General features: G+C 36.3%; 2 protein-coding genes across 2 annotated transcripts; one reads left to right on the top strand and one right to left on the bottom strand.

Annotated features, from left to right (window-relative positions):
- Positions 1–2936: 2936 nt before the first annotated feature.
- Positions 2937–5463, bottom strand: LOC126788427 (uncharacterized). The gene is made up of 5 exons (XM_050514417.1): positions 5173–5463; positions 4991–5090; positions 4791–4883; positions 4065–4265; positions 2937–3366 (listed from the first exon to the last, which is right to left on the bottom strand). Exons 1-5 carry the CDS (start codon positions 5460–5462, stop codon positions 3133–3135), a joined length of 918 nt encoding a protein of 305 aa, XP_050370374.1. The 5' UTR covers position 5463; the 3' UTR covers positions 2937–3132.
- Positions 5464–6291: 828 nt separating this feature from the next.
- On the top strand, positions 6292–8829 carry LOC126789108 (pyruvate dehydrogenase E1 component subunit beta-3, chloroplastic). Its single transcript, XM_050515176.1, has 4 exons — positions 6292–6540; positions 6647–6753; positions 6878–6921; positions 7637–8829. Exons 1-4 carry the CDS (start codon positions 6453–6455, stop codon positions 8607–8609), a joined length of 1212 nt encoding a protein of 403 aa, XP_050371133.1. The 5' UTR covers positions 6292–6452; the 3' UTR covers positions 8610–8829.
- The last annotated feature ends 11706 nt before the right edge of the window (positions 8830–20535 follow it).

Here is a 20535-nt window from a genome sequence, read left to right as displayed (position 1 = left end):
AGAGAGTAGGAAGAGAGAGAGAGAGACTAGAAGGAGAGAGAGTATCAAAGAGAAATAGTAAAAATAAAAGACATGAGTGATTTAATATGTCAAATTTGACATAGAGAAACCATTAGTCAAATTCACCTATTACCCTGTGTGTATGGTTATTCGGTTAGAAAAGATGGCTTGATATCAAAAAGAAGCCGTTGGACTGTCTAAAATAAATAATGGACTGGAGATGGTCGTACTAGCTTGTTTTCTTATCGCTTTTACTAACAAGGGAGCGAGCAAAATGATCTACGAAAGGAAAATTTGGCAACACAGTAACCTAACCCTAAACACCGCATGAGCCTAGCTACTTTTATCGACATAATATATTAAGATTTTCGGAGAGACGTGGCATCAATATTCAATAGGTTTCACGTTGATATCCATGAGGATTGAGAAGAATCCCGTTCCTGATATGCTTAATTTTCCTGTCGTTACGTAGATTTTTTTTGGGGGGGGGGGGGGGGGGGGGTTCCGGAAGAAATTCAACATGTGAAAAGAGTGATATAATATATTATACACAAAGATATTCAGGTTATTACTCTATTCTTCCCCTTAATTAAGTTTGGTGGACGCATGAAACATCTTATATTCCTTGTTTTTTAAAATGAAAAGGAGTAATGGAGTATAGCTAGGTACAAGCACGTTTCAGAGGCCAACTATTAACATCTCTCTATTATTTCTTCTTGAACAGACATTTTTGAATTAAATTAGCTCTGAGCACACCATAGATGCACCTATTAATTGTTACTTCCATTTGATTATGTATAAAGTCATTATATGCTCAATTCTATTTTTGTTTTTCAATGAAAAACTATATTCATAGCTTTTTGAACCCAATCTTAGAGATTCACGTATAAAGATCGAAATGCAGAAAATGCGAGCACGTTTTTGGATATATAAATAGGAAATTAATGTCAAATAATGTCAATTGAAAATGGAGGAGTCAAGGTTGCTTTCATATGATGTAGTGATCATCAGTACGTCTCCTTTAACTTTAGTGGAGGCGGACAAACCGTAAGACCTTCTGGTTGTGAATTTTTTTATCATATACCAGTTGACGAGTAAGAACTGGCCCACTGAAATGACTTCATTACTATCCACTTTGCGTGCTTGAACAAATGAAAGTCGGAACTTGGATTTATTTTGAACCATATATATGAAATTAATTGTAATCACAGACTAAGCATGAATACACACTGACGTACAAATTCGAATCATGTGACAAATTGACCGGGAACAAGATTATGAGAAACAACTAAAATCATGTGGTTCTCGAAAAAAATATGATTAGAAGTTTCAAGTTCGACTTGTTTTCATTTCTCGATAACTATTGTAAAACAGCTTATCTAATTTCTAAAAGTTGAAGAAATGTCCCCAAGAACCGGACAGAGACCATACATGCTTGGTGGTTCAAACTTCAAACTTGTATTATTAAGGTGGCCAACCATTCCATCCTGAACTACGGCCTCAAGAACCAAAATAAGAAAGAACAAGGGAGTTGATCAGTTTTCTCTGTTTCATTTTTCTTCCAGCACATGAATAATACCTCAATGAATCGAGTGGTGCTGCGCGGCCTCGTGGGCGGGTTTCTTGGGTGCCTTCTGCCCACCGTTTACATATTATACAATATCAACAGATCTTCCGGGTTCTACATCAAGATCGACTACGTAGTTGCTCAATTACACAGTTTTTCAATGAAAAATGTGAGGAACCGAGGCACCTTTTTCTCTTCAATTTATGTCGACTAGATTGTTTTTGAAAGAAGACTTTGTGTGTATTTATACAGTACACTAACAAATCAACCCATTTTTACTGTAGTGCATGGAAGATTGGTTTATCATTTATGAGACTATGACAGTCGTAGACTAGTTCGAACTTGGGCAATATAGATGTTTTACCAATATATGGAGCTACTTCACTTCTGTACTAAATAAATCTATTTGATGTATCATATATGTCATGCCTATTGCAAGATAAAAAATTAAATCCAACTGTTACAACTATCAAATTCTTTCTGATAGTAACACGGTAACACCTACACCCTTGTGTCATTGGAGGAAAGATGCCTTTTTCTTAAGTTTACAAACAAAAACTACACCAATCATGTGGGGTTTGGTCTTTGGCACAATATTATAGACTTCTGATGCTTATGGTAGTGATGTCGATGATCATCCGAAGACATTATAATATAGATTTCTGAACTACTTCAAACCCATCAAACACATAACAAAACACATGCATGATAATTTACAGGTTTTTATCTAGTATTCATATTCTAATGGTATAAAAGAAAGATAACACAACAACAAAAAACTCCTAATACAACCAAAATTTAGATTGCAAAGTCAGGATTGCTTTAAGCAGTAGACCATATAGTATGCCTACAGCAACTGGCATGGAGTAGTACTAAGGAAGATGCCCCTGTTTCTCACTCATCTTTCAGCAAAAAAATATATATATGATATATGATGGGAAAAAATCCAATTAAGTAAAAAAAAATTGTTAGGATGAAGTGATCTATTGACTCTATCATGTAATTTGTCTGTAACAACTAACAAATGTATGGAAAGTTTCAATGCATGCCTTTGGGTTTCAATACCCAGCAAGTTCAGCTCTCTCTCTCTCCAGGGAGAGACAGGAATCCTCTTGTAGCATTGACACCCACCCGTTGATCGCTGAGGTTCAAAAGTGATCGATCCTCCATTTCTGTAGAATCTTTGAACCTATAGCAGCAGCGTTTCATGCTTCTTAGTATATACTAGCCTTGCTCAAAACTAGGCTAACCATAACATTTATTGAATCTTTACTCTGCAGTCGAACCAAGAGTAGTTTAGCACTCCATGAATACAGTAGCATGCCCAGCCGCCCAGGTGGGGGAGCTTAACCCATCCCATATAAGGAACTGATTAGCAGCATCAACTTTATTAGGAAACAGATATTCACAGCAACTTTAATTCTTTGTACAAATGGACCAAGTTTTCATGCGGTTATTCAATTAATGAGTATATTACCATGCATTTCCAATGGAATTATCCTAAACAAAACACTTGATGCAATGTAAACATACATGAAAACACAAACTCCTACAACAATTAGGAGTCAAGACCAAGGCCACTTAGCATCTCTCCATTTAATATAACGAGACTCGTTTTCATTGTTAACTCTACATCCTTGACTACTTCCTTCAAACTGCAGATGTTTCTCTTTATCCAATCGAATAGCTGGGCAGCATTGAAGTTTCTGGTTACGAACTAGAGCTTCCTCCCTATATCCAGGGCTGGTGTACCTTGGGTGTTGGATAAATGCCACATTCTTCCACCATAGTTTAAAGGCCTGCAGAAGTAACAGTTGACTCACAAAGTTTAAGAACAGAAACTACAGAATTGTTGAAACATGTGATGACACATTGAGGCGTATAAAATCAACCATTGTCTGAATCTGTAAAGTACATTCAGAGAAATGAAGCATATCAACTACAACAAAAGATTCTTAATTATCATTACATTCATGGTTACAGAAATTGATCATACATATCAAGCCATAATTACAAAAGGAACAAACAACAATTGTTCTGAAATTAAAAAAAAATTGATAATTTGAATATAAATGTTCACAAAGAGAGTTGGCAAATCATTCTACAACCATTTAAAATGATGCTGGTCTGGTGGTCTTTGAAGTTGTACGTAAAGCCAGGTCTCAAGATTAGGCTTTAGTAAAGGTGAAATTAATTTTAATTGAAATCAGTCAGTGATATCTAAAGTAGTGGCTCTGATTTACACAGTGAGTTCAATTACTTATAAATTTGCAACAAATATTGCCGATCATGGCAATCATCCTTATATATCATACAACATATATGTAGAGCTTAGTGTTGCATCATCCACAAGGTTCTGTAACAGATTTACTGAATCCACTGTAATTAAGTATGTGTTTAGCTAAATCAAGGTTTTCTTAAATAAATTTATATGACTTAGTTGATTCTGCTTAGATCTAGGGTGCAGAAGATGAAGCAGTAATCCTACTTTACTTACATGCCAATATATCCACACTGCAACCTTATGTGGCATCAACCAGAAAAACAGTGCATGATCAGACACCAATGATGAGGGTACCCTTTTAGCTTTTAGGGTAGCTGTAAAATAGTTTCCAAGGTCAGGGTGTTGAACTGAAATTGAAACGAACAGAGTATCATCAGGAGCATTTGTTCTGATATTCCAATTCCCAATCATGTCCTGCAATCATCATAAATGGTTATTGAAAAAATGGCAATCTTTCTACATAGTAGATCCTGATTGACTTAAAACTTGTATAATGGAAAACCCTGTCCGTAGGAAATGGAATGGCATTTGCATTAATTTCGATCAGTTATTATGGTCGACCAAATTAACATTTAGTAATTTCCTATTTACAAATATGGATACTATACTTGGACAAAGTAACAGTAATTGCAACCCTATTCAAAGGAGCATATTCCCCAAACCCTGTTAGCTTCTCTCGATCACCCTGCCTGAAATATCACACCACATTTTCCCCTCTTCGACCAGAACATAAAAGACCCTACTTGTATTGCATTATTGATAAATAGCATCATATTCTTCATCCATTATGCATATAAAGCTCAGAACTTGACATGTGTTACTACTCAAGCACTGACCGAAGATTATAACAAAAGCTATAGATATATAATAGATGAACTCAATTTCAATAGAAGCAGTTGATGTAATACTAATCAAGCATAGCAATAGCTGAAAACATACCATAAAAGGACTGACATGTAGTGGTTTGGCCACTAAATCAGAATTCGGGTCGAAAACAAACAACACTCTTTCTCCCCATGGCGTATTGGTAACCTACAATCACATTCATATTTTTCAGCTCAATAGAATCTAATCTCTACTAATGCACCATAAAAATGGAGCTACCGAAAAAAAAAATACACACAAACTTTAAGCCAAACCTCAGCAATGCAATTCTTCAAAGTCTGATCATCATAACAGTAGTACAAGCTCAAAGGGTTCTCCTCATATCCCACGCTTTCAGGAATCGTCAAAAGCAAACTGCCCCATATCCACATCAGCAAAAAAAAAACACAAACTAGCTACCAGACAGCAAAGATTATAGAGATGACGCAATGCTTACGCTCGACCAGAGGTGCCGGAAATGCGGCGAGCCTCGTCGGAGGAGAGGTGGTTGGGGAGAGCGTGGGGGGAGTCGTCGAGGTCGATGAGGGCGTAGCGGACGGAATAGCGGAAGGAGTGGTGGACGGGGCGGCGCCGCTCGTGAAAGACGGTTCCTTGGTAGAGGGATACGGCGGAGGAGGAGGAGGGGGAGAGGCGGCGGAGGAGAATACGGAGTGGGAGGAGGAGGGAGAGAGTGAGGGAAGTGAGGAAGGTGGAGATGATTGAGCAGAGCAGATAGAGAAGCTCCATTGGCTACCAATTTTCCTTCTCTTTCCATTTTTATTTATGTGTTCCTATTTTAAGGGATTGGTCGATTGGTTTGTCTGAAATTGAAAGCAGGTAGATAATATTTTACCATGGTGAAATGTAATTTCGGAATGTAAATTAACTCGATGTAGTTTCAGTTCGGATTTTACTATATGATTCTTAGTAAAGTTAGTGTGTCGTGTAAAAAAAACTTGATAACATAATATGTTAAAAGTCGTAAACATTGTTGTTTTCTGATTAATTTTTTGTTAAATCAGTGTTGATTACGTGAGCAGAACTTGATAACCTATTGACGTGAAATTCGAACATCGACAGGATAGATAGTTTCACTAGACTAGTGTTCTTCAAGTAGGTTGAGTGTCCTTTGAGAATTTGATCTTGATTTTGTTGAGTGTGATAAACAAACTAGATAATGAGTAAAATGGTGAACAAAATTTTGAGAAAACAAGCTTTTAAACGGGGCAGAGAGCCCGACCCGGTCCGGACTTTTAAAACCGCACGTGACCTCACGTGATACCAACGAAGGTCGAAGGGGTTGGTTTAACCGTTTCGCTCCTAGGCCACCTACAAACAGGTGCATCACACAGAGCACAGCCGCAACAGAAAATTACACGCCCCCACTATAAATCCCCCTACACCTCCACTCACAACACTCCACGTACCCCTCTCTCCAACACATGCATCCAATCACGTAATTCTCCTCTCTCTCCTTTCCTCTCCCTAGCCATTCACCTAAAGCCTTACCCTACAGCCGAGCGCAGGCGATCCGGGCCTCGAATGGAGGCGATGAAAACTAAGCGGGGGTAGACGTACATCGTCGCCGTCTCAATAAAATCGACAGCCACATTTCTCAATCTCTCCGCCCAAATTCATCTATAAACTCCACTCCCTCCAGAACTCTCTCTCGCTCCATTGAAGACGAAGAGGCTTGTGATCTCGGTTTTCCTTTTGCTTCGAAATTCGAGATCAAAAATGGCCGCCGTCTTCGGAGCTACTTCCGCCGCCATCTCCATCTCCTCCTCCCGGAAGCTCCACCTCCCTTCCCGTAGATCCCTCCCAGGTAATCACTCCTCACACTTTAAACTCTCACAAAGCTCGAATATTTCGTATATATATCAGTTAAAATTACTGAGTCGAGTTTGTGATTTTGTGGTTTTTAAATTCAGGGAGGAAGGCCAGCTTCGTTGTGATTAGATCTGACGCCGGTGTTAACCCGGGCCCCACCAATGCCAGGCCTCGCCGCTCCGTTCAGCTAATCACCAATGCTGTTGCGGTGAGTCATTTTTCAACTGTGTACAGTTATTTTAGTTGTGTTGGTTGCTGTTGATCTGAGTTTGGTAATTGTTGTGGAATTGAGTTTTGATTAGTTATTTTTTCACCGGGCGGTTTATCTGCAGACCAAAGCTGATGCTGCTGCGGCTTCCGCGCCGTCGAAACCTGGGTATGTTAATCTGAAGTCATCTACTTGTACTTGCTGTTTCTGCTAGGTTGATTCTGATATAGTTTTGGTATCACTGTCTTTTGGAGATTGTAATAGTGTGGCAGTGATTTTTCAGAATCTGACATAGAATGTACTATTTTCAGTGTAGTTTCTGAAATATTTGTATATTTTAGTGGATTAAGAAATTAAGTTGGGTTAGTAGGTACCATGGACCTGCTTAATCAAAGTGAATTGATAGTAGGAATCAGGTATTCGTCGTCAAATGATAATTTTGATGTCACATTGTAGTTGTATGGTTAGTTAGTGTACTGCTCAGCTCAGTATGCCAAGCTGATAATCTACAAGTTCACATAGAAAGATACAAATTGCTATATGTTTTCTGGTAAACTTGCTTTATTTTATGTGATACACTGTTGATTATTTCAAATTTTTTTTTTTGCCTCTTTATTCTAGCCTTTCTACTGAATTGGCTTGTATTCAGTACCACATGCATTTTGATGACCTGGGTTGTCACTCTGACATGCTGTTATAATCGTGAAATTGATGGATAGGGTATGAGTGATAGCATTAAGGTGTCTACTAAACAGTACTGTGTCTACATTAAACTGTGTCCACATTATCATAAAGTATGTTTCGTTGGCCTTCATTGATGTTTTCTTGGTTCCCTTTGAGATCGCTGAGTATAAAACTAATAAGATATGCCTTCATTTTCTAGGCATGAACTTCTTCTTTTTGAAGCCTTACGAGAAGGATTAGAAGAAGAGATGGCTCGGGATCCCACCGTATGTGTAATGGGTGAAGATGTGGGTCACTACGGAGGATCATACAAGGTGACCAAAGGCCTGGCTGAGAAGTATGGGGATCTCCGGGTTCTTGATACTCCTATTGCTGAGAACTCCTTCACAGGGATGGGTATTGGAGCTGCCATGACTGGGCTGAGACCCATTATTGAGGGTATGAACATGGGTTTTCTCCTTCTGGCCTTTAACCAGATCTCCAACAACTGTGGTATGCTCCACTACACTTCCGGAGGTCAATTCAAGATACCAGTAGTCATTCGTGGACCTGGTGGAGTGGGTAGGCAACTTGGGGCTGAGCACTCACAACGTCTTGAGTCGTACTTTCAGTCAATCCCTGGAATTCAAATGGTAGCATGCTCAACGCCTTACAATGCCAAAGGCCTGATGAAAGCTGCCATTCGAAGTGATAACCCTGTGATTCTTTTTGAGCACGTGTTGCTGTACAACCTGAAGGAGAGAATCCCAGATGAAGAATATGTGTGTTCTCTTGAGGAAGCTGAGATGGTGAGGCCTGGGGAGCATGTCACTATATTAACATATTCTAGGATGAGATATCATGTGATGCAGGCTGCTAAAACTTTGGTGAACAAGGGATATGACCCAGAAGTTATTGATATTAGGTCATTGAAACCATTTGATCTTCACACCATAGGGAACTCAGTGAAGAAAACACATAGGGTCCTGATTGTGGAGGAGTGCATGCGAACAGGTGGAATTGGTGCTAGTTTGACAGCAGCCATCACTGAAAACTTCCATGATTATTTAGATGCCCCAATTGTGTGTCTGTCGTCACAAGACGTGCCAACACCTTATGCGGCAACATTAGAGGAAGTGACTGTTGTTCAACCAGCTCAGATTGTGACAGCAGTTGAGGAGCTTTGCCAGTAGTACCAGCAGCGTGGAGTCTAAGCAGCTTTTGTAGCGTCATTTCATAATCCCCTGTATTCTCAGAGCTGGCTAGCAGTTGTTTTTGTTGCTTTTTAAAAACTTGTAACTGTTGAAAGTGATTCGAGGTTATCTTTCACTTTAAGGTATGTAAGGTCAAGTGTTTTGAGGTTTTGGAGCTGTGTAATATTTGAGATTTACGTAATTGAGTCTGGGATGCAAATTATATTGATTATCAATGATCTATTACTAATAAAATCTGATGCAACTACAGGGTTTAGGCTCAATTGTGGCTGCAGAAACTCAAAATCATAGTCCAAAGGTTTTTGTTTTTGTTTTTGTTTTTTGTTTTTTATTTATGAAAACCTGTCCAAATGTTAATATGAGCTAAACCTTCGCTTTGAGATACAAATTATGTTCAATGATCTGTTACAGTATTACTAATAAATCTTAGAATTAATTTTAGTTTACTCTTTTAAATTTTACACTCGAAATCAGTTTACTTTTAAAATTTTTATTTTTATTAATTCACCCCCTATATTTTCACATGACATTAAAGAATGACAAAATTCAGATTTTGTTGGTTAAAATTTGATTAAAATTTATAAAATTAGGTTTCATAGCATAATTGTCAATATAATCTATATAAAAATTTAAATTTTGTCATTCTTTGATATCAGATGAAAGTATAAGCGGGTGAACTGATTAAAATAAAAATTTAATGGGTGAACTGATTTTGGATGTAAAATTTAAGAGAGTAAACTGAAATTAATTCTAAATCTTATCCAACTCCAGTGTTTAAGCTCCCATAGCTAAACCATTCCTTGTATGAGTATGACCGCAGAAACTCAAAATCCGAGTCCAAATGTGCTTTTTGTTTGAAAACCAGTCCACATGTTAATATGAGCTCAAACCTTGGCAGATATATTAAGATGGTAGAGAAATGAACCAAAACCAACTAATGAGGAAGATTGAGCCAACTTATAGTGCACGGAGGAAACAACATCCTTTCCTGGTAACCAACTGAATCGGCCTGGTAACCTTCGGACCGGGAACCGCTGGTCTTAAGAGAACATCATAAGCCTTGACGCCTTGTTCTTCTTTGTTTGATGGTCCAACATATAGGCCTGCTGTGACTGAAATTGGACATGCATATATAGGTGGTGACACTGGCTCGCCAAGCACTTCATAAATCATAATCATTGTGTAATGTTCTGAAATGATAATCATCATAGTGTATTTGTGCTTTGATTTTTTTCGTATTCCAGTTCCATAAGAGTGTTGAAACTTGAATGGATCGCTCATCCCTGTATCGATCCTGCCATAATAAATTCATGATAGAAGACACTCGTATGTTTCGACAAGATTGCATGACTTGAGGCCATTATGTCGAGGAACTTATGAAGGTGTTACTCTTCAATCTTCATCGTTGAATTTGTCATTACTCTAGATCTGTATGCTACAACATCTCATATTCTCTTACCTTCTATACTTTCAGATATCTTCTAACTTGTCAGTACTGATAATGTTTTTGCCTTTGCATGAGTTTGAATTATTAGTATCATAACACAACAATTGTCAAGTGGATCCTGCTTCTCATGTATTTAATCACACCCAAAATCCAGGAAAGGAATATCCTTGCACAAATTGTTGGTTTATATTATTGTGTTCTAAATCTGCAGCAAAATCCACCCATGTGGAACGTGGGTTGAAGCACAATATGAACCTCCTTAGATGACAGTGCGCCGTATCATAACATATCATGCCTAATGCCTGATTACTTAGTATCATCTTCTTTTTTAGGCTCTGCAATGCGAGGAAGATACTCTATACATGGAGAATAGTCTATTTATGATATATCGATCTCTGTTTCCTCAAATTGAACATCATGTTTTGTTTAACGTCTCTAATTAATTTCTTTTTTTACTCTTGGATATATGAAACAGTAGCATTTGAGACAGTGAAGAATGGAGTACGTGTTTGTTCTCCTCACGGATCTTTATCATTATAACATCTCAGCCCCTCTTGTAAAACATGCTTAAACATGTCCTCATGGAACTTGTCCCTTTTGCATATGGGAGTTAAGTACAAGTGAACATGGGTTGCTGTGGTTTCTGCTAGCACAGAGCTAGGCTAGCCACTTGTGTTATTTTTAGCTTATTAATGTGTCCTCCCTAATTACATTGCTGCATATGCTTGAACAATATAAGCATAATTAAATATGGTGGATGCATGATAGCAAAAACTGATTTCTGGGCACGAACAAATGCTTTGTTTTGTCTCCTAGTTGGTCCTGGAATATGTTTGTTGCAGACATAGCGCCGCCTAAATGAGGGTATAATCACAAGCACGTGGGAAGATGATCAATTTGGAATTGGTGAGTTGGCATTAGATTTTTTGGCATTAATCAGTAGATATCTGGATACGATATGTTCTTGATGAGAAAAGCTTTGGCATTTTGCAGTCGTTTGGGTTTAGTAAACGTGTTTCTTCTTCTGCCTTAAATCTGTAATCTGCTCGTATTTGTGAAATGTTAAAAGCAGCTAAGTTTCCAGAATTATGTATATATGCTTCCCACCTTAAATGTATTGCATTATAAGTCATATCAGATCGGCATATAACAGTTGGAGAACACAAGGTCCGATCTGAGTTGATGGATAATTTCCGAAGCCGATTACCATGAAGGCGTGAACAACTTGATATGTCTTTGTCATTACAAAGCAATCATGCACCAACTAGCTTGCTTGCCAGTTTTTGTGTCCTTGTCTTGGTCTATTTGAGAAAGACAGTTAGTCCGCGAATACTTTAACATCATTATCTCTTAATACGATTAGAACACTTTATATCCTAATCTTCAATTCTCCAGAACAAAACAGGAAGCTAATTGTCATTTCGATCTCATATATGGGCCTCCTTCACTCCCACTGAAAATGACGCTGTACATTCTCCATGACATGTGTCCACCGAGCGAGTATGCTCACAGGGGCCACAGCTATAATTCTCTATCGATCATATATCTAGCTGCATCTTCGGTATACTATTATCTACTTAAGATGTTTGCAGAACTAATGACTCAGTAGGAGTGGACCAGACAGCAATCGGGATATAAATGGAGCCACTGGACGGAAAGCAATGTGATCGATTTTTCTGAATGAGTCGAGTTCAGACTGTTGATCACCGGCCACCACCACCAGCTACTAGCTAGCTTATAGCTTGATCAGTTTCTCCTACTGAGTTGGATTAATGCATGATGGCCCTTGATGGGTGTATGACAGAATTGACAGCTGAAATATATGGATGATTAATTGATCAACAGCAGCTAGATGACCTAGTCAAGCTTAATTAGCTTGATAAAGCTGGTATAGTACAATAAACCCTAATCTGATCGATAAAGTTAAGAGATCTAACGTTTAGTATGTTACGAGGTAATGTACTTTGAAGTCAATATGATCGGTATTAGAAATTAGAAAATATTCGATCACCCTGTGTGATCAATACAAGTTGAGACTCTTTGCTATAAAACTAGGTACTTTGTGGTCGATCAGCTCGTCATACACGAGAATTACCATACCATGCCAACAGGAGCAGTAAAAGAGCATTCTCTTCTGGGCATCAAAATGAGAATATATCTAAGCATTCATGCATGGTCACCAAGGTCTGAATAGATTACAGTGCTTATAATATTACAAAATGAATGGTCTAAACAAGCATGTTCTTTGTTCACTTGAATTTTTCTCACGATAGATTCTTGTGTAGGGGGGGCGAACGCACCGCCACTGGACTGTCCAATAAGGGCATAGCAGAGGGCTGTTTTGGGTATTGTATTGGAAATAAATGGGGGCAACATAGGCACTTGGGAATAAATTGCTGCATTTTTATTTGGCTGCCCTATCCACGTGGTAGGAGAGTCCGCACCTAAGAATTTATCTCACTTGAATTACTTATTTTGATATCGACGAAGCAACAGAAGACTTAGCTATCTGTGCCACGTGAGCTGCATACGTGCTCATAATTTGTATCCACAAGAAAACAGTACGTCTTTTCATTATAGAATATATTCCATATTAGGTTCCTCATTTTTGGGAGGAAGATATATGGGAATCACGATCATTAGGTCATCTCCGATTCATCTTTGTTAAAGGTTAAAAGGCTAAAAAATTTAGCCATAATTATTTCAAACTCATCTAATTAAGGGCTAAAAGATAATGATAAGAGGGCTAAAATACATTGTTAAGGGTTATTTTAGCCCTTAACAATATATTTTAACTATTTGGGTGAGATTTGATTTCATTTGTTTATTTATTATGACCTCCACATCTAATTCTCATTATCAACTATATTTAATTTTAATTATAAGTTTTTATTAATACAATTAATTTAAAATTTAATGATTAATATAATTAACTTTAATTTTAATAATTAATACAATTAATTATTAATTAGTATAATTAATTTTAATTTTATATGATTAATACAATTAAATTTATATGATTAATATAATTAATTTTAATTAGTTAATACAATTAATTATTATTTTCAGGATTAAAATTAGGAACGAACTAAAGTATATAATTTGTGTGTATATATATCAACCTCACTATATTTCTCTATTTGATAACACACTTGATTGATCATTCATTCATTCTTGCTTTTAAGTTATTCAACATAAAGGTAGATGAATTTGCAATGTCATTACTTCATTTCTTTTTATTTTGTTAAATATATACTACTACGTCAAATATTGTTGAATGAAAAAATGAGAGGCAATAATAATTTCAATTAAAATATATAATAAAATGTCAGAACTATTTTCTTAATTATGAAAATAACTTATTTACTTGAAATAATAATCTAATAAAAAATATAGAAAATTGTTATTAACACACCTTTTTATTATTATTAACACACCTTATATATTTTTATTAATTTTCTAATGAACCCTACAACTTTTACTTGGTTCTTATTGGTTTATATCTTTAGTAGGGTGTGTTGATAACAATTAAGGGTGTGTCAATAACACCACTCAAATTATGTTACTTAAACATATAATAACAACCTCAAATTTTAAAATATAATTTAGGGCCTAAAAATTTAGCTATATGAGTTTGAGACAATTAATGTCATATAAATAAATAATTCAATTTTTCAAAATTAAAATTTTAGCCTTGATACTATTTTAACCTTTTCCAGGTTGGAGATGGTCTTACAGATTGAACAGCTCCAAAAGACCATATATAGGAGATGCGTACCTCCATTGAAGCGTCGGTTTTGGGCTTGAAGAGTCAAGATCTGACGTAATTTTGTTCTTCATTTTACTTCCAACAAGAAATATGGGTATAAATCAAATCGTTCCGGCCTGAATTCTTGGTTGCCTGCGAGCCGGTGGAAGGTGGACCTGTCTTCTTCTACAATGTCAACTCAGGTGCAATCTCATGCATGTTCGGCTCCAAGTTGGTAGGAGATCTATGTGTTCGTACAGAAATCTCGCAATAGAGGTACGTTCATCCCAAACGATGATGCGCAATTTTTGATAATCAATCACATCGCTCCGCAGTGCTTCGATCTCTTATCTGTTTTTCTTGTTGATGTCGTTGCCACCGTTCTCTTCTTATTTCTGTTCCTAATTTTCTATTTCTTGTTAGCTTCGAGTAGAGCAGTTGCCTACAAAGGGAGTAAGGGACTTTGCTTTTGTAAATTGTTTTTCCCTTTTATGTGTTTCTATTGTGATCCATTCCCTCAAACCTTGACTCCTAGCTTGAGGGTAATTAAAATCACTCAAATGTGACTACGTACATTGATAATTTCATAATTTAAGGACATCTTAAAGTAAACGTATATTGTGAGCCTTAATGCTTCTCTTCGTATTTCTTTTCATCATGTATTTCTATCTTCAATTTGCTTTGTAAGCCTTTGTCATTCTTAATCTCATCTTCCTCTCAGCAGTACGTGCTTCTACAGGCTCTCTCTGACTTTAACTCTAATTGACAATTTCATCCCCCTTAAATATATTCTAGTTAAAAATATCTCTCTTTAGTTCATTTTTCTTGATTAGTTGTACAATTCTTAAACATTCATTATATCTACGTACTTACATAGTACATAGTAAATATAGTCAAAGATGTTAATTGTGCGTACGTGTTTACGTCAGTGAGATTTCGTTTCATCCTTACATCCCAGTCACACACAGTCACAGATGACGGAGACCATGTTATAATGGCGATCGTCGAGAACACTCCTCAACTGAGATATCGATCGATGTTCAAGCACATTACACATGGCTATGCTTCTGATGAGTGATGAGCATTACATTGAGTCATGCTCGCCGATTCCAGGAAACATGGTGTTCTATTTAAATTAGTAGCCGTTTTTAATTAAAAACAAAAAACATATATTTGTTTGGGTTCAAGGAATTTGGTCGGCAAGAACAAACCCAGACCAAATACGTCTACCTTTCTACTTCTTTGTATACAGTATAATACGTGAACATTCGAGTCGATCTAACCTTAAACATGCATGAAGGGCTGGGTAGCTAGTACAGCAGTCAATCGGTTTCAGACAGCAAGATACATATACGGCTGAGCATCTACTCGACACCGCATTCATACTTCGAATGTATCACAATTCTTTTTCCTCCCTCCAAACGACTGGGAGTTTCGTCATGAAAATTAAGCAGGTGCCAGCTTCAGCTTGCTTAGATAGTAGTACAGCACTACAGGCTAGCTAGTTCTGGACCATATACATATGTAACATATCTATGATTTATACACACACTCGCCAAAGAAAATATGTGTGGTGGTAAGAGATGATGGTGGTGACAATACGTATGCAATTTATTATCCTAAATAAACGTATGATGCAACAAGCTTGTGATCTCATTCTCATGTAATTTTGGTCAAGTTTGTGCACGACTATATGGTGGCTAAGCCATATCACATATGCATGATAATCATGATCAATTAAAAAATAAAATACATTGTTGTGTGGGTTACGCACGTGTAGTCGTCTACCGTATTCTTTAAATGTATCATGGCCTGGAAAATAAAAGAAGTGATAAGTAAGTTACGGTTTGATTCGTTCTTTTACTATTCTATGTAGCTAAAATCATGATTTAAGATCGATCCATCATAATCTTTTTTTTTTAGTCAGATGCCATGAAATTTTATTGAAAAAGAAACGAATCAGATAATACATGATAAGTCGTTAATTAAAACATCTATAATAAACCTTGTAAAACATCATCGTTAGTATAAAATAAGCATTGATCGTTCAGTCCGAGAAATCAAAAGAGCCTCAAAACTTTTCATGTTATTGGGGGATTTGAGTTGGATTATAAAACTACTACTGAAAATAAATCCTAAAATACTAGTTACATTATCGACTTATCTTTAACAAATTTAAACCAAATTTACCATTACACCACATAATTACAAGTTCGAACCTATCATGTATTCTAATTTAACCAATTACATACTTTTTAGACACCAATACAATTAGAGCCTTAGAGGATTATTTAATCATGCAAGATTTTAATTAACATTTAGATTGACTTAGGGCCTAATCTAAATTTGCATGCAATCGAATTCAATAACACTTAGAGTATAAATCAAACAAGATTACATTTAAGCACCAAATCTTTGTTGGAGACATGTTTCATGTATGACATCACCCACAATGGTTTCACATGCAAATTTCCAGAATTTTTACCACTTTAATCAACACAAACCGAACATACTTATGGCATGATTTGATTTGTGTCAATATGGTTGATGAATGTAGCACTCAAACACAATCTTAGGGACTGCATCCAAGCACTAAATTCATATGCACATATCTGAAAATTATCTAAAAATATGAGAAAGATGATTAGAACACAACAATAGAAATACAAACTCAATAATTATAGGAAACCATCAATTCGACAAAGAACCAAAAATCCAATAAAACAATCTGAAAATTTTGATTCTTAATACAAAACAATAATCTCACACAAACATCATACTACAATCTTCATAGACAAAGTATTATAGAAAATCAAAAACAAACAAAGCTATGGAGATGAGTTGCGAGAATCACACGTTGTAGAAACCTTAGAGGTGTGTCTTTAATGGTGATTTCGGTGGAGATGAAATTTGTAAGGGGGGAGAACGACTTGCTATTTTTGGTGAAAGAATGTTTGAGATAATATTTTGCTAGAGTTTTGGCTCTGGAAGGCAAATGAGAAGTGATCTATTTGAGAGGTGAAGCCATGTATAGAGGGAAGAGGGAGGGTAGGATCGATGCACAGTCTCCTCTTTGATGTTGTCTATTTCTTCCTATTATAATGTTATGTTTTATTCCCTAAATCATGTCATATTGTACTCCCTAAATCATGTCATGTTTTATTCATTTAATGATTATCTTCTAACTTTTAGGTTGCATATGCATGACTCAATCTCTTCTTTTTTTTCACTTAATTAATATTCACATTTATTTCTTCATTCTTCTTTTCTTCTTCCCACGGCAAAGACTCCATTTCTTAATTTTCTCACATCATGCTATGCTTTATTCCATTAATGATCATCTTCTATTTAATTGTTGCATGACTTGTTGATGATATGACTTCATGTGCATGACTTCTCCTTTATTTTCTCTAGTATTATCTCCTAAATCCAATCTGAAAAAAATAAAATAAAATCATAAGTAAGAGATAATTAGTTTCGAAAATTATGTCATAATCTTGACAATTGTTGTCTTAAAAAGACACATGTAATATATGAGCTTAGCTAGATTAGGAAAGTTTCTAATTTGCAAAAAGAAAACTTATTAGAACAAGTAAGTTATTAGAACATGAAAGTTCATTTAGAAAAGTTTCGCAAAAAGAGTTTCAGTTTAAGTAGGACTTTCCCAAATAATATGTTTCTTAGTCTAACAAGGATTCCTAGTGTGAGAATGACTCTCAAAATATCGTCAATGCGACCAAAACGTAGAAAAATGAAGACTCCTAATCTAACTAGGTTTCCTAGTCCTACAATGATTCCTACTCAAATTAGGACTCTAGACCAATTCTGCGTTTTTAACTCATGTAAGCACATAATGCATCAAATACCGCTCAAGACTCTTACTACGACTTAATGACTCAATAGTACAACAATAAGAGCTAAGTAAAGTACAAATGGAGGTAAAAAACATGTTAAAAACATCACATAAAGTGCTCATATCAGTACAAACTTCAGCTGCAAGAGCAGCTTGAATTAGAGCAAGAGCTGAAAAATAAAAAAACATCTTGCTCCAAAGAACAAGCATATGCAGCCGAAACATGAGCTACATTGTTACCAGAACGATGAGTATAAGTAACCAGCAAATTCCTTTGTTCTTGCATTAGTGACCACAAGTCTTCATATAACCTACCCAACACCGTAGTATCAGGCATACACTCCTCTGAAAGTTGACGTTTCACCTCTTAAGCATCGGTCTCTAGAATACAGGGGGTAAAACCATAAACTATAGCAAACTCCACAGCTTTCGTACAGGCCAAAAGCTCAGCATGCTCCACCAAGAAAAGACTAGGGATAGGACAAGCCCCTCCAGCATCCATAGTACCAGCCAATCTCTAACAACAAAACTCACACCCCCACTACGAGAAATATGAGAGAGGGCACCGTCGACATTTATTTTCACCATACCACAGTTGGAGCTTGCCATTTAACAATAAAAGAGATTCTAACCTTTGGAGATGTGTCATAGCCCCTGAACTCTTGGATAATAATCGTTGCCCTGGAACTCACATCCACTGCTAACTTTTTCTTATTATTCCGAACCCAGTCATTACGCTGTTTCCAAACCATCCGATCACCAAAATTTGCAACAGAGAGCTTAGAAGCACACTCATTCAACCATGCCAGAGTCGAATCATGAATCATTCCCCAACGAAAGCACAAGTTCCTCAGCTGGGGATGGCATTGTATAACAACCGTAGTAAAAGGGCAGTCGCGGCACAAATGCAAAGTAGTTCAACACCATGATCACATAACACACATATATTGGACTCGAAAAAAAAATACTCTTTTCGTAGCCAAACTTCCAAGAGAAGGAAGAATATCAGTGCAAACTCAATGTACCTTGGCTTTATTAGGAATAGAGGCTTTCCACAGTTTCTTCCAGAATTGCATAGAAACTGTATGAGTAAGAGGAGAGTAACTAGAAGAATTCACAAAGGCATCTTCTTGTTCTTTTTCTTTTTATTTACTATATTAATCTCAAATGTTGCATCTATCATCCAAGAATCTTAAAATATAAAAGTTGCAACAACTTTCTTGCGTTCATTGATTTGATCGATCGACAGTTTACTGTAATTTGTGTGGTATGCCTTCTTCACGCAATCAAGAACTTATTGAAATCACCAAGTTCATTTGGTTACTAACTAATAAACTAGCAGGGGAGTCTGAAAATAGTATACTATATGCTACAATTATAAGCTAAAGAGCGGAATAAAAGAAACCCTGACATAATACACCAATGTATTATATGTTTCCTTAAGACCGCATGATGCTTGGCTGACAATTAATCCTGCGTCTTGCATGTTCATGATCTCGTACATTAAGGTCTAAGTTTGGTGGATGATCGAATATATTAATATTTGACCGACCACATGGCAAGAAATACTTTGTTAATACTTGTTCGGTGACTTTAATGCTTGGTTTCATCGTCAATGCAAACGACATGCCATCGATCAGTACTAGACTACCAGTTAAGGATAAGGATAGGGATTGAGGTTTCTTTTCTAGGTTTCATATATTTTTGCTTATCCTTAAACAAAACATATTTCAAACCTCGAAGGAGCATTGTTGATGTTTGTTTTCCTCCACCCCACCCATGCATAGACTTGTTTATTAATAGTAGGGTTTGTACGTCTAGAATAACTAAGTTATGATACGCGCGCGCGCTGCCGTGGGTTGTACTATTTCTTAACAATAGTCTATTAATTTAGTGTTTGGATGTAAGTGAATTAGAATTTTTAAAATTAGTTTAAGTGGAGAGAATAGCGAAGAAAGCGAGATACAGAGAGAGAGCAATCGAAGGAGAAAGAATAAAAGAGAATGAGACAAAATAATTTATACCCAGTAGCAATCGAGTAAATAAGTGAAAAAATAGGCATTGAATCAACAATGTTCATGTGTCGTTGAACAGTGCATCACCAAATTTAGGGCTTGATTGTAAGAAAATTAGAGTTTTAAAAATTGGTTTAAATAGAGAGAATAACGAAGAAAGCGAAATACAGATAAAAATAAAATAATAGAAGGAGAAGAAGATGAGAAAATGAGGTAAAAAAATTATACTCAGTGGTAGTCAAGTAAATAAGTGAAAAAAATGACTTGAGCTAAGATGCGTTAGGGCATGATTGTAAGTGAATTAGAGTTTTTTTAAAACTGATTTAATTAGAGAGAATAACAAAGAAAACGAGAGAGAGAGAGAGAAAGCAATCGAAAGGGAAAAAGAGGAGAGAATGAGGAATAAAATTTTATACCCAGTAGCAGTAGAGTAAATAAGCAAAAAAAAACAAATAGGGCATGAGTCGAGCCGACACTATTTATAAGCCGATGAACAGTGCATCACCAAATTTAGGGTTTGATTATAAGCGAATATAAGTTTTAAAAACTGATTTAAATGTATAGAATAGCGAAGAAAACGAGATATAGAGAAAGAGCAATCAAATGAGAAGAAAATGAGAGAATAAAGCAAAAAACAATATATATCCAGTGACAGTCGAGTAAATAAGTGGAAAAAATGCATGAGCCGAGCCGATCTGACACTATTCATAAGCCGATGAACAATCACCAAATAATTAGCAAATATGCTCTTCTTTGAGAAAACGAGGACGTGTATTCCACTGCCACACACATCTACTTGAAACAATCCCAAAGATATGATTCCCATTCGAATTAGGTGATCG

The sequence above is a fragment of the Argentina anserina genome, chromosome 3 (assembly GCF_933775445.1).
Source record: "Argentina anserina chromosome 3, drPotAnse1.1, whole genome shotgun sequence".
NCBI lineage: Eukaryota > Viridiplantae > Streptophyta > Magnoliopsida > Rosales > Rosaceae > Argentina > Argentina anserina.
This window is presented reverse-complemented; position numbering and strand designations above follow the sequence as displayed.